Source organism: Pavona decussata, unplaced genomic scaffold (genome assembly GCF_977016875.1).
Source record: "Pavona decussata unplaced genomic scaffold, jaPavDecu1.1 SCAFFOLD_14, whole genome shotgun sequence".
Classification (NCBI taxonomy): domain Eukaryota; kingdom Metazoa; phylum Cnidaria; class Anthozoa; order Scleractinia; family Agariciidae; genus Pavona; species Pavona decussata.
This window is the reverse complement of record NW_028145437.1, coordinates 1,968,208-1,983,844: the sequence shown is the minus strand read 5'-3', so window position 1 is coordinate 1,983,844 and position 15,637 is coordinate 1,968,208. Positions and strand designations below refer to the sequence as shown.

At 38.9% G+C, this 15,637-nt stretch overlaps 1 protein-coding gene across 2 annotated transcripts; it reads left to right on the top strand.

Moving 5' to 3' along the window:
- Positions 1–44: 44 nt before the first annotated feature.
- LOC146487705 (polyhomeotic-like protein 2) lies at positions 45–13,915 on the top strand. 2 transcript variants are annotated; one of them, XM_085083881.1, is made up of 6 exons: positions 45–330; positions 1,849–1,939; positions 3,894–4,048; positions 6,208–6,268; positions 11,684–11,798; positions 12,430–13,915. In XM_085083881.1, exons 1-6 carry the CDS (start codon positions 202–204, stop codon positions 12,611–12,613), a joined length of 735 nt encoding a protein of 244 aa, XP_084940007.1. In that variant the 5' UTR covers positions 45–201; the 3' UTR covers positions 12,614–13,915. The 2 variants fall into 2 exon arrangements, with proteins under 2 accessions (XP_084940007.1, XP_084939999.1); XM_085083873.1 differs by having other exon boundaries at positions 3,894–4,162.
- Positions 13,916–15,637: the final 1,722 nt, after the last annotated feature.

Sequence of the window (15,637 nt, the reverse complement as noted above, 5' to 3'; positions counted from 1 at the left end):
TTACCCTACCCCGACGAGTAATGAAAATGAACGAGCTGCTGCTCTTACACTGCGGGCTCACGCGTACACATGTCGCCATTTTGATATTTTTCGCTTTTGTCGTCTTTGTCCAAAATAATCTTCCTGAATGACTTTTAGTTATTGAAAACTCACATCTTTTCCGCTGGAGCCATTGCGGATATGTAATACGCTGAAAAGGTAATGGAAATGGTGGCAAACACGCTTCACCTCGATCAAGTCGGCCGTGTTTCAAAGCGGAGTGCGTCTCCAAGAATTCTGACTCACTTTGTTGAGGGATTTGTCATACAAGAAAGCAACTTTCCCTTTACGGTAAGACGGCTCGATCGCAAATTTTAACGTATTTGCTCGTAAAAATCAAGATAGCCGTTAAAATCGCTCGACACAATGTCATAACCAGCTTCTAAGATGACTGAGTAATCTCATTTTCTTGGTCCCGTGCGTTGTACATGTAAGTTCATGTCTGTTCACTGCCAGGTGTTCGCGATATAGCCGTTTTGCATCTGTTCTTTTGCGTGAAGGTTCCTGGAATGTCGATAAGTGAAGCACATATTCCACTCACCGACATTCAAATCCTAGCAGTATGCATTGCGGGATATTATCACATGAACATTGTTTAATGGCCTACAATCCCGGCTATGAACCTTGAAACAGTTTATTTATTCACCAATGGAGCCTACTCCTCAAATCTGAGGATTGTTGGCTGGGGTCAGCATTAGGTACAAATATTAAATAACATCAATAAGGATTTTAACAGATCTCATCCCTCTTCCCCTTTTCAATGTTGTTTCCTCCACAGAACAATCAACGGTTACTATGAAACAACATTGCGTCGACATTGATTGGGGGAGTGGGGAGTTTGAAAGAATTTTGACCCCATATTGTAGCTCCCATGAGTCTGTGTAGCTCAGTGGTGGAGCATCCAAGCTTGTAATCGGAAGCTCATACAGCCTTGTTGCCTCCTTTAAGGGAGAACTTGAATTTTCTTTTTCCGAGTATGCCTGTGTCACTGACTGAAAATTACATCTATCAGAAGGAATGTTTGCGTTTTAAATTAAGGGAACTTTTTGTGGAGCAAGGAGAAGTGGGTGGAGAGGTTTATATTTAGATGTTTATGGCATACACCTGTCGTTAGCCCTGAATATGAGGGGTGGTTTAAAGTCTGTTTTCAGGAAAACAATTTGAACAAGCCAGAATGAATATTAATATGTGTCATTCTACAGCAACCACGTTAAGAGCTGGTTTTCATATATCAGGGAAATCCCAGTCAATTCAGGATTTCGCTGTTTCCTGGCTGTCCCAACACAAAATTTATAGACCAATCATCAGAGATGGTTAGGGATAATTTGAGAAAATCACAACCATTTCTGTTTTTCAGACATGTCATTCCAAACTTTTCCAATGGTCAGCGATCATTCCCAACACTTGAAACATAAATTTTGACTGTCTGGGAACATTGCTAATATAGGATTAGCTAGTTTGGTACCAAGCCTCTAAACTTAGTTTTGTCTCCAAAACAGGCCAAAAACTCAAACTTTTTAACTTTTGCCCTTGTCAGCTATATTCCTCAGTGTCATCTGTGATTATCTTTAACTTTGTACAATATTGGGAACATCTGGTTAGAAAACAACAAAATCAAAAACCATGAAAACCAGGCCTAAACATCAGCCTTATGGCCCCTGAGACCCAAAGGCCAACTTTAGCTTTACCTTGTTTTTTTTTTGTTGAGCTTTTAATTTTCATTGGAAGGCAAAATAATAATGAAAAACTGACTGATCCAGTACAAAATGCCAACAATTTATACATGCATTGTTGTTTTCATGTGTTTAGTCAGGAGATGACACTGAAGAATTGAATCAACAGCTTAATGGAAATCAAAATTATGACAATGGAGACCTGGAAATGGAAGTTGGCTTTGAGGGTAAGTTACTCAAGTGTGTTCCTGTCTAATTTATGAACTGTTTTAGCTATTGTTGTGTTCCCCTTTATGTTGGGAGAACCTGTGTCTTAACCTTATCAGCTTGAAGAACCAAATAAACAAAATTAACACACCTGGTTCAAATTTGCCACTCCTACATAGGCCTCTATCAGGGCGCGACGAAAGTGCTGTCCGATAGCCCGGGGCTAGTGGAATGACTTGTCGGGCTAGCGTTTTCTCATCCCAGCTTGCCCGACAGGCAAGCACCACCATTGGTTCCTCTGTTCTGGTGGTGATAAATTGAACTTTTATACCAAAAATTGTATAGCAGAAAGCTCCTAAGGGAAAAGGACAACGTTATGAGGCCAAATTATCGTAGCATGACATCGTCTTGCACCGCATTTCAGTTGCGTTCATAAATAACGTCATGACTTTTTCTGTTTACATAAGCGGCCAAAATATATTTTTTGAAATGACAATATTTGCCGACTGACAGCGTGCAGTGCGAGACAATCAGTCTAATCAAATTCCAGCCAAGTCACGGTTCAGTGGATTTTCTTGGAATTTTAGGTGCGTCTCGTTTGGAAAATCTAAATCTGGATTTTTGTTTCTATTTTAATGCTGCCAATTCATTATTAAAACAAAAAAGGCCCAGTTTGAGTAAGATAAAAAAACAAGAAAAAACTCGCTCAAAGAAAAGCTAGCAGACCTGGCGCCGTAATCGAGTTGTGTGTTTGTTTTTATTTTTTATCGGATGCTAACGGCGCAAGGTATGGAAGAGTTTGTCAGCTTGACGAGCTTTGAAGAGAATTTACTCCATCGAATGTCGACAGACTTTAGATTACAAAGGTAGTTTTATTGACCGATCGCAACGTTCATGACATTCACAAAAATAACTGTGTTGTGATTTCCATAAATTTATAGTATTTTTCACCGTCGACGGGGTAAAATGTAAACATCTAAGGAACGAACCCATTCGAGTGCAGAGGTTATTTTTCCTTTATTATTTCGCCCATGTTTGAATGAAATTTTACTCTGAAGCAGTCATTTGCAATTTATAAAAAATTTCTGGTCTTACAAAGCAAAACAACTATCTCCCTCGACAGCAAAGTGCGAGTGAAGTTTCTCTGTAATGAACCACTTAAAGTGTAATCTCTGAACAACTTTGGGTCAGAACACCTTGTCAGACTTGATGCGAATGCGCTCTTCAGACCATACAATGAAGGCTTACAAACCAAACTCTGCTATCAGTAACTGGTTCTTTGCATCGAAGACAAAGAGACACATTCTATAGACATATTCTCAAACTTTCAGCAAATTTATTGGTGATGTTCATTCCGTGAACCAGGTTGATGTTAGCAGTACAAACAAAGAACTGAATTGTTTCCTATAGCTCACTGTACAACTGTTTTATAGTTAATACACTAGGGAAACTATTGAAAGCCTTAAGCGATATCAATTGACAATGTTTCGCATCACAAGATTAGATCACATGACTGTATTTGGAATTTTCGTTCACAAAATTTTGATGTAAGTTAACTGCAACTTCTGGTGATCAGGGGTAAAAACTGGTCGTTTCTGTTACATTGTTTAATTTGAAGTTGAAGTTAAAACGAAAATCACGTTCAAGAATCAAAATATACGAAGAATTAGTTTATATCTATGCTTGGCATCATTACTTGTATTTTGCATAATTAAATAAATCTAATTATTCTTTATAAACAATTTAATTTTGGGCTGGCTCCTCAGGCCTTCGGGCTAGTAATCTCAAGTAACAGCTTGCCCAAAGGGCAACCTTATCTTTTCATTTTTGTCTCACCCTGCTCTATGTCAAATGCCTGGTATATACTTCATGGATGTTGGAAGTTTCTAATTTATAATTTATTGGTACATAAGAAAAGACATGTAACTTCATCTCTGTTAAAACAAAATATTGGTTTTATTTATTGATCTTCAGCTGAAAGCCCTTCAAGTAATGATGAAGCTCTAAATGAAGTTTTCATAGAAGAGTCCAGCATGGGACACTGTGAACAGTGTGGCCGCCTAACAGAAGGTCACCATCACAGAGGTCCTAAGAGGTTCTGTTCAACATCTTGTGCAAGAAGATATAGTGTAAGCTGTTCACGTAAGATGGTAGCTTTTCATGCTCGTTCCAGCAGGGGTGGACGACACTCCAGTGCTAACCAACTAGCTTCTGATAGAAAGTCATCTTATAGCATGCCCATGGTGAGTTCGCTATTTTTTGTCGACCTCAAAATCACTCACCACCCAGCCTACCCCTCTAAAACCACTCATTACTCACCTCACCCCACTTTCAAAGTGACTCACCATCTTTCCTACCACACTTCTTAAAATTACTCGTTATCCACCTCACCCCACTCTGAAAATCACTCACCACTCTACCTACAACACTCTCGGAATCTCTTATTGCCCTGCCTACCCCACTCTAAGTGACTCACCACCCTGGCTACCCAACTCCTACAGTGTAAAATCACCCATAACCCACCCCACCCCACTCTGAAAATCACTCACCACTGCACCTACCCCAAGCTCAAAATCACTGGTAACTCACCTCACCCCATGCTCAAAATCACTGGTAACTCACCTCACCCCAAGCTCAAAATCACTGGTAACTCACCTCACCCCAAGCTCAAAATCACTGGTAACTCACCTCACCCCATGCTCAAAATCACTGATTTTTCATGTCACCCTACCCTCGAAATGACTCACCACCCCCTCACCCACTCTCAAAATCACCAATAATATTACTCACTTTACCACACCCCAAAAATCACCCAACATCCTGCCCTTGCTTGCCCCCATACCATTTACCATACATCTAAATCTGAACACATGGCATGAAGAAAGTGACTTACGGCTGTAACTGAGTATTGTGATTGGGTACCACACTCTCAAATTTGAATGTGTGTCAGGTAAACTTCCATGCTAGTCTTTCTGTCCAGTAGAAGCAAGTTTGGGTATCAAATGCCTCACTTCAAGTGCCAAAGTTTCTGCTATGGTCTGTCAAACTTCAAGTATTCAGTGACAAAACAGGTCAGGTCTGACACCAAATAAGGTCAAAGTTTCTGCACACAACTGTCCATGGCATGTGCATGTCAGCAGTATCGTATCATCGATTGACAACCTACGCCACTCAGCACTGATGTTCTTTTTAATTTTGGGGTTTTTATCTTCATTAACTGATAAATGTGTATGTTTTAGACAGGCTATACTAAGGGGTTTAGTTCTCAGGCTCTCGTAGGACATTTCTACCTTTCATTACTTACATGTAACAGTGCCAATGATAACGTACTTCAATCTATTTTCACAATCTTTCAAAGCACGAAAGCTAAAACGTACATGTATCCAATTGCTTGAAAATGTAGTTTTTGTGCTGTTATTCTTGCATATAAACTGTTCATAATGTTAGCATCTTTGAAAAGCTCCGCATTCCAAATTCCCCACTTTGGAGGGCATTCTCCTTTATTGCAATAATTTAAAATTTTAAAATTTTTAAAAACTATTGACACCACAGGAAAGTAGCCCCTAAAAATTAGTGAATTATGGGCCAAGTTGGAGAGTCTTATCTTTTAAAATAGTGAAGATGTACGTGTACATTTAGTTTTGTCAAGTCTGAAAATTTTGTAGACGCGTGTAGACGCAAGTTTTGCTCGTCTTCATACAAACATCTGCAAAAATTCCTGAATCTATGGAGCCACATCTTCACTATTCTAAAACAAAGTACTCTCAAGTGTGATTGTTCTACTAATTTTAGGGTGATGTTTCCAGCGATGTCATTAGTTGACATCACCTGGTCTACAATCTACATCAAAAGTTTAAATTACTGGGAGAAAGGTCTATTGTTAAACATCTTGGGCCAGTTATTTAAACAGAGTCTAGCTTAGCCTGCAGCTTAAGACAATCAGTGAGCCTCCAAATCTGTTTATAAGTGGTTTATTTTAAGTAGATCAATAATTTTCTAGTCTGGGATGCAAGCCTTCTTGTTACTGTCAGCAGCAGACAATGTTTAGATATGAATGTTGGCAAAATTGAAAATGGCTTAGAACGTGGTTTTGTTAAACACCGTCTAAACTGTCTTTTAATAACTGACCCCTTCAGTTTCAGAAATGAAGATCTGTGCTTTCGAATACTTTAGTGTAGACAGGGCCCCAGAATGTTGGTAACAATGGTAATGAGTTGTTTAAAACTCGGACTCAGGTTGTTGGACACCTTTTCTGTACGAGCCTTTAATTTATCTCTCCTGTTCATAGTATTATGACCAGCAAGCCGGACCATACATGGTGGATGCATCAATTCAAGTGAATGAGTTCGGTAAGTTGAAGGACTTGCTGTTTTACTAATACATGATTAACAATGATTTAGAGGTAATAAATTAAAACAAATCGTACCCATAGTTGTCTTGTCTGGTATGTATCACTAAACATTAATTTATCGTTTTTTTGAAATTAATTTAGCCATTTCATTTGGCTGGTAAAGAAACGTTAGGCCTCAATGAAAATATGAACAGTTTTGAGAAAATAAATTGTTTCCTGATTCTGTCATTTGAAGTTTGGAAAACAAAATTTGCTTTGAGGATCTAAAAAATATCGAAAGGAATCGAAAGCTTGTAACACTTTAAATTTTTTTAGATCCTGAAAGCTAATTTTGTCTTCCAAATTAAGAACATGTTTGTTTGGAGAGAGAGGTAATTGGCCTTTAGTAGTGCTATTTGTAGTGTCAGACATTTTAATTTGAGTTTTGCTGTATAATATTTCGGACTATCTTCAAGACTACTGGATACAGGGATTAGTTTCTAAATAAACTGTTGTTGCTGCGTCGGTGGAGAGTAGAAACGAATGTTTGGTTTATCAACAGAGCTGAAACGTGATTTGGCCACCGTAAAGAGATTCGAGTGCTAACGTTTCGAGCGTTACCCTTCTTCAGATCGAATCTGATGAAGGGCTAACGCTCGAAACGTTAGCACTCGAATCTCTTGACGGTGGCCAAATCACGTTTCAGCTCTGTCAGTTGATAAAACCAAACATTCGTTATCTTTAAAACTGCATGTGTTCGCTTTGGTAATCTCTGTTTGCGTCCGGGTGTCAGTTGAATGCACTTCTCGGATTGTTTGTATGTTTTTTCCCTTGTAGGTTTCTTTTTCTGACTTTGTATGAGCCCATGTAGTTTTTTCAAATGCACCCATAAAATCATTACCATCATGATAGTCAGCAGTTTTCAAGTGTTCATCGTTGTCTTTGGAACGCTTCGGCTGACTTTCGGAACTGTCGAAGGTTTTCAGTAATCTTCGGAAATACTACTTCATAGGGATTTTTAGGTTTTCGAGTCGAACCTGTGCTGATGTTATTTTTCCTCCAAGAGAAATATCTCAAGTGATGTTCTCAGAAAGAAAATCAGCCATGCTCAGATTTCCTTCCTGGTGATTCGTCGCTTAAGCCACGACAAAACTAGCAGGGTAATTTTTAAACAATCTTCCGGTTTCCTTTTATTCCAATGTGTCCAAGTACAAAATTCCGAAAATACAGTTTGTAGGTAGTAACACAGCCCTATATCTGTTTCAAGTGAAGTTGATAACTAGGGTGTTTTTTTCTTTACTTGATAATGCATAACTTCTCCCTTTTTTTTTTTTTTAAAGTATTTTTCACAACATACAATGTACTTTACATCATGGTATATCAAAACGAATTTTTCGTGCAACATGGATTTAACAAGCGCCTCCAGTACCACAAATTTATCAGACAGTTGTTCATCATATTCTCGGTTAGTATGTCGTCAAGGAACGCCATCGAATTCTTTGATCATTGCGATCGTCTCACCTCTCTTTCAATAAGAAATTCGCGATAGCTCCGTTCGCCCGGATAAAACTTAGATTAAAGAGACCGTGCTCATTCACTCGCGTGTGTTATTTTGATCGTGTGAATCGTTTGAACGCTGCTTAGAGCACCCCGGGCGAAAAGTAAGCGAGATTGCTAGACCCAGAGTTCATATGATTGCCCGGATCTCCTTTTATCATATCAATAGTATTGAAGCTATCGGAACGTTTCTGTGTTCAGTTCTGTACTTCAGGTTTTCATATGGTCGCCCTGATTGCGCGACAAACTGAATGTAAAAACTTTAGTTTCAAATTAAGATGAGCAAGTGCGTCCATTGTGAATCCGTGGGCACTGTTTTCTTTAAAAATTCACAGCCCTGTGTTCTGTCCAAGCCATCGGTCCGATTTCTCTTGGTTCGTTTTCGATCGTGACTGTCAGTAGTGGTTTAATATAATGGTGTGCTGATCGCTACCAGCACTGCTGAGGCGATCCTAGCGATTCTACGGAAACGCTATACGGAATGATCGAACGCTAACCAGTCAAGGCAGTTATTTGCAACGCAATCGTATTAAACCAGCCTTGTTGTCTGAGGGTCCGTTATTTATTTGCCATGTTGGTTTCCACTGTTTAGCCGTTGTCGTATAACTTTTTTTAAGTGGAGGCATAACAACGTTTAAGTTCAAAGAGGCAGCCGGCCTCTACGCCCACGAGTTGGCAACTTGTCGAACTTACACCCGATACTTAATTGATTAGTTTCAAGCACCTCATAGTTGTGTTTTATCTTTCTTTTATTAAGGAGATCAATACAGTTCTTCTTAAAGCACCTGATCACTTGTACGCGAATAAATAGGCGGATTTTGATTTGATGAAAGTGTATCATTTACATATATAACGAGCGCTACTTAGTGCGAACTGCTCATGCAGTGCTCTGGTGTGAAAAAAACTGAATACTCCTCAGCGATCATACAGAAGCTACTTCATGCAGTCTATACACATATCAGCTGCTTGTTGGATCGCTGAATCGCCGCGTGTCAAGTTTTAGTTTTCTCAGTGATCGAGCGGTCATGTGCCATATAATTTCCAAATTGTTTACTCCCGTTTGCAGTATTACCAACCAGTAACTTTGTACATGAATCGAGTTTTTTCTTGCGTTTCCACGACGATGAAACGACTTTGGTTGGTATGCCAGTGTCGATAGCGACTGCGGAGGGCCATTAATATGATAAAACAGTTGCCAAACCTTTGGCATTGTGAACCGAGACAGATGCTTGTAAAGACGAAAGAGGCAATCGAGTGTTTTTCCATCAAACGAGAGTTTTAAACATGGGAAACGAACTATCTGATCGTAAGAACAAGGGAAAGAACGAAGGGACATCACGAAATGTTCCGGATGGGGAGGCGGTCAAAACCGGAGAAGGCGATCAGACAGGTATATTTTATCGTTGTTTAACATTCACGTCTCAACTTGTTTATGTAGCGCTGACGGTTTACAAAGCAATTAATATGAGCGAGTTCGAGTTTGAAAATTATTATCGATGTCTCGCCTTCAAAGTTAGTCACAGCCGATTTTTGCAGAAGGTTTCGGTTTGAGTCGGCCGCAAAATATCGCGCTGGTTTAATATGGCTTAGATTTAAATTAATTGGCCTCTTGAGTAGAATTTTGTATCACTTTTCAAGTCGTTTCATTGATACAATAACGTGATGTTATATATTTCGTAAACAGTGCTATTTCTCCTTCGATCTGTTCTTCCCCGTCAAATCTGGCGAATTCTGTGCAACGCCCAAATGATTCAGTTGTCATAAATTCGCAACACCTATTCCCAGTTTTTAAATTTATCTCTTGCAATTAAAGAGGAATTGGTGTTTATACGTCGTCGGAGCATTAAAATATTTTCCTGAAGAGAATCTCCTTTTTTACTTCTTATATGAAGTGTGATTTTCACTTGTTCTCCTGTAAGTCACAAGCAAAATCTTTTCAAGTTTGCGCCATTCGAATCAAATATCCCTCTTATAACAGAAGCTTGAATAATCGTGAAGGAGACATTTCTTAATTTTACAGAAGAACTCTCCTATCCTGCTGATCTCGTAATTACGTCCGCTTTTTTCGTTCAACAAATGATAGCAAAACTGCGTTCTTGTTTGACTGAACCTCGTTCATCCGACCACCCCTTAATTACTCTGGACCTAAATCTTTTTGAAGCCCGTCACACTTCTCACCCAAAGCTTGAGTTGTATAACATTGCTCAAGGCTTAGTCTTTACATAAAATCGAAGTAACAGCTCTTCAACTTTCCTATTGTGCTGTTTGTGTTCAGGACGTGATGTGTTTACAAAATGTCATTTTTGACGTGTAAAGAATTCTACTAGTTATACCTTCTTCTCGCCCCCTTGGGAACGAAATATTTCTGGCTATCTTTTTTCTTTTTTGTTCATTTGTCTACCTCGCAGCAATTTAAACGATGAGTTCTGTAAGCTTAATTTAGAAAATTGTATTGCACCGCTATGCAAATTTTTGGTCCTTTAATTTCAGTTTCACCGAACTAAAGAAGCGTTATTTAAAGTCGTTTAAGGAAGCTTCTTCTCATTAGTGTTGTGTTGAACAACAAGCAAGCAAGCTTGTTTAGTTTTAATCTTCCTTTGTTTGCTCCTTTCCGTAGAACCAACAGGCAGAAATAATTTTCAAGAAGGTCATGACTTTTTTCAATGTATTCATGTTTCGGATGAAACTTCATCCATCTTTTGTACAAGTAACAGAACCCGGCAGTGGGTGTGATATAAATACAAGAAGTATATACTGGCTGGTTATTTCGTTTTGTTTTTCTTCTCAGGATAAATTTTTGTTCCGTTGCTTTATTATCCCCACGCCGTAATTAGCTATATTATTTTACTTTTCTTGTCAGGTTGTAATTGGTTCTTTGCTGTGCATTTATTGTCACGTTGTAATTAGCCATATTCTTAACACTCTTGTGTCCTTCTTATATCACACCCACTAGAAGGTTCCGTTACTTGTACGAAAGATGGACGAAGGTTCATCCGAAAGATGAATAGATTCAAAAAAGAAAGTCGTGACCTTCTTAAAAATCAAACTGTTTTACAAAATTCCAAACATTTATTTAACTGAAGTCGCCTTGCCCCTCATAACCGCCTTTTACAGTCAAGAGTCTTATTGACATTTCTTTTGTATTAAAAAAATTTTCGAAGTTCGACGAATATGTTGCACCATTAAACACGTAAAATTTGTGTGCTTGTTGATTTTTGTAAACGAAGTTTTTAAATTCAATCCAGTCCCAAATGGTTATTTACTTGAAACTAAATTTCCCCATGGAAAAGCATTTTTGAACGAGTAGAATAGAGAAATGTTTTGAATCAAGGAAAATTGTTTGGGAATATAATTAGACGTTTTCTTCCCTTCGATATGTTCACACCCACTCACCCAGTCATTGGCCAGTATGCTGGTGTTTTATCGTCAACAGTTCGTGGTATGTGTTGCGTAGAGTTTGAGTGAAGGAACCGTAAATACGAGCCGGGAAAAAAGGAATGGGGACTATGTTCTAGCGTCTCCGTAAGTCTGCTTGAAGGATCAATTAATTCAATTTTGTCGAGCGTCTTGCTCAGGTTGTGGGGGCGGGAGAAAGTTTTCTCGCCCCTACCCCCATATTCCTTGCGGAATCGTCAATGGCGGGTAAGAGCCTTTTGTATACTGTAAGTGGAGCGTGCTTGAAGCTCAAGGGAGATTGTGGGGTGACTTAGTATTGACAATGACTTTATACTATTCATGAGTGTGCTCGCTGGAAAATCGTAATTGTAATCAGTTATTTTGTTAGCTGAATAAGTGTTAACATTTTGTAACAGGCTGCCACCGAAGACTAGCTATATCACATGTATATGTGGGCAATTCTTTTCTTTTTCTTCTCCAGACACAGTCCACCCACTCAACTTTGACTGGACCCGTAGTGACGTGGAGCCTCTGTGGTTGTATGAACACGTGAAAGCCGCAAAATGGAATGTTCAAGAGGTTGCTGCCTTCGTGAAGTGAGTAATTTCGGTTTTTTTTTGTTTTTTTTTTTTTCAATAAACATCGACATAACTTGACACAAATAGCTCAAAGTTGAATTACAGTGAAAAGAACTTTTTTACCTTGGCTGCACACTATTAAAGCAAACGAAGGATTTTAAGTTCTAAAGTACATCTCTGGTAGTTTTTCTTACTAGTAAGTCAAATGTTAACATCCGAATAGCTAATTCAGTGCTTAATTCATCAAATGTTTGTTTATGAAAATGGCGCGGAAAACGTTGTGTTCTACGCCGAGTTCTACGCGTATAATTGGCTAAACGTTAAGTTGAGGAAAGTAGCGCGAAAATGCGATATACACCATCACGTTCTACACGTCTGATTGGCTGAGCATTAAAGTGTGGAAAAGTGACGCGAAAAAATACTTCATCGCTTTGTAGGTATTTGATGAGCCAAACCACATTGCGATTGAAACTGGCGTGAAAGATTGCTTTGCGTCATAAAAGTCTACACATCTGATTGGGCAACAACTTTTAGACGGCGTTTCCTTACTCTGGAACCATAAGGCGAGGATTAAATTTACTTTCTGCGCTACCCGCAACTCGATATCTTGGAAATGTTTTGTAAATTGAGCTATGTTCGTTGTTCCCAGATCCCTGAACGGTTGCTCCGAGTACGCTGACTCGTTCGTATCGCAGGAGATTGACGGGCAGGCGCTGATGCTTCTTCGGGAGGAACATATGGTGGTCGCCATGCACATGAAGCTCGGTCCTGCTCTGAAAATTGTCGCCAACGTGAATGCCATGAAGAGAGAAGCACTTAAAGAGCATCAGTAGTTAGTCAGGCCTTCAGATCCTCAGAGAGCCATGTAAAGTATATCAAACAACACCACACGAAAATACTCAGTAGCTTTCATTTGAATTCACACTTCACGATTTTTTTCAGACACTCAAAAGTTTGAACCATCTTGTACAGCACAATAAAGAGCACAACAGGAAAAAAACTGTCCAATAGCTTCCATTGTCTTCGTCTCACTTTAGGATTTTATAAGAACGGTCTCATACACGATAACAAACAGGACTACAGGGAAGTATTGCTTTCAGTGCGTTACAACTTTCATTTAAATAACAAAACTAAAAGATTTGATCCACAGACGAAAAATCGAAAACCACTTTACATGGCTCCAAGCAAAAAATAATAATAGGATATCCAAAACGCAAATTGTTATTTAACTAACACATTATGAGAAATGAAAAAAGGCAAGTGTTGGAGAAGCTAGGAAAGGTTACTGGTTTCAGCCTCATTGCTGTTCTTTTGTTACAGCGCTGAGATTTGCCATGGTTCGATTGTTTGCGGTACAACGGTGCCGTCCCTTACTGTCTGTAACCGAAACGGAATAGCCCATTTTACAGTTGTGTGTTTAGTGACCTGGCCTTGCAATGGAAGCGAGGCTGGGGGTGACCTTGTTTTGCTACAAACCTCACTGCTTTTCATATGTTAATGTAAACTAGTTAGCATAAGAACAGCATGATCTACATATGAAAAGCAGTGAGGTTTGTATCAAAACAAGGTCACCCCCAGCCTCGCTTAGAATCCAGGACCAGGTCACTAAGCACACAACTGTAAATTGGGTTATTCGAGAGGAGATGGAGTGAACTTCTCTAGATGAAAAAAAGTCGCTTAAAAGGTGAAATATTTAGATTAGGTATTTTCTTTCGCGTTATTTATATATAGAAAACAACCCAGGACCTCCCTGCATTGTTTCAATGTCATAGAAAACAAACGTTTGTGATTAGCAGGACCGAATTGTTATCCTATCCCGTTATAAGAAGCTGTTAATAGTCTTATTTCTATCAAATTTTCTTAACTTGAAGAAATTTCTCGCCCAAATTGGAGATTATAATAAACCGGTTAAAGTAAAGCTGTAGATATGTATATTAAATGTATCTCGGGAAATGTTCATTCCTACACGTTAGCTAGTTTCCAAACCAAATTGACCTTACGTGAAGGTGTTACATGTTGAAATCTGTTTAGGAATGTCGTTAGTGTCGTTAAAAGTGCCACTTAGAAAATAATTTTTCTTTGGAAATTTGTTGTCACGTTTTTTTGTCATAGAATAATAAAATTGGTTTAAAGTCTTTTGTCATAGATTTTTTGGTTAAAATTCTCGATAATCTCTGAAATCCAGTATCAACAAACAAAGTCCCCGCAGAAGCATTTAGTTAATCTCGTACCCCGATCCCAGTCGTCGGTTCGGGAATGTCGAAATGTGAGATCTGGTAAAGTTCGATATAACGCCATTTCTGGTTGGTTACCAGAATTAAGAATGCCTCATTCTAATCTGCGCTGTGATTGGCTCTTTCCTTCTGTGTTTGGTTTTCGCTCAGTTCGGGGAAGAAACAAAAACACGTAAAAGTTTTCGCTCCGATTAAGATTGTCATGCGACGTTTAATACATACATGCCCTTTGTGTGGGGAGAGAACAGTGAGAAATTGTTTTTTCGGAAGACAACAGCGACTTTAGCCGAAAAGAGTTTGCAGTAACGTTCAAACGGCCTTGCCAAATTACACAAGTTTCCAACACGATGGATATAAGCTTGCTTACTTTTGGCACTGCTTTTGGGGATAAAATGGAGGTAGGTCATATATTTTTTTTTTTTTTGGTATTTCTTGACAAAAAATGATTTTTTTAAAATGATTATTTATTTAGTAAACGCAAATTAATTTCCCCAAAATACTTTACCTTGAGTTCCTGAACACGCGCGCCGCATTTTCAGTTTTTGTCTTCTGCTAAAAGACTATTTTCCTTCTATAAATTGAACTGGACTTTGAGTAAGAGACTTCATAATATAATATTAGTCCTTTCAGACCAGTGTGCTTATTCCTTCAAGATCCATACAACATCTCTCATAGGACTTTGGAGAAATTGATAGAGTGTCCACACAATATTATTATTCATCTGCTGGTGAGATCAATATCCCTCCCACCCCTCAGCTAAGAGAAATGAAAAATGTCCGACTTATGACCGCCAAAATAATAGTAATGAAACCCGTACTACAACAGAGAACACCTTGTCTGAGCCGATTAGGGCCCTTTATGTAAGTGTAGTTAGTTTAATTTTATCCCCTCTCTCCCACCTACTGAGTTAAAAAAATTTGGATCCAAAATATAAAACTAGCCTTCCTCTAAAATAAAAATGGGGACATTGGTTTACATGTCTGCACCACCTAATGTTTTGCAGGTCTATGCTTGTGATAGGCTTTAGAAAAGAAGCAGTTTTAAAAGGAGGACACGCCTCTTTGGATTTGACATCACTTATAGTTTTTAGAATCTTTTTGCCATTGTTCTTTTTTAAGTCTTTTTAATTGATCGTCGATAAGCACGTTGATCTTGAGTGGAGAAAGCACAATTACGATGGATTTGTTCTTGGAACAGTTTTCATTACAAAGATGGTCTAGAAGGTTACAAAGGGTAGGAACTAATCTTAGTAAAAAAGTGATTTACCGCGCTTGTTGATTGCAATCTCTCCTGTTGCCTTTTTCGTTTTGGTTTAAGTTTCAAGTTTTGTTGTCCTCTCGACCGAAGAACGTTCCGAAGAGCACCCTCGAAAGCGAAAACCTCACCAGGAATGATCACAGTTACGAGCAGCACGGTGGACAAAGGATGCTGGGCAGGCCCGTATTCCGGGCCTCAAATCGAACTTTACCAGATCTCCCCTCCGCCTGACCGTGGGAGATCTGGGTACGAGATTAGCATTTAGTAGAGTTGCTTCAATTTTCGCGCTCGCTTACTTTTCGACTCTCAGTGAAGAAGGAACGGATCCACTCGGATTTAGTGCGTTTATAGCGGAAAATAAGAGGA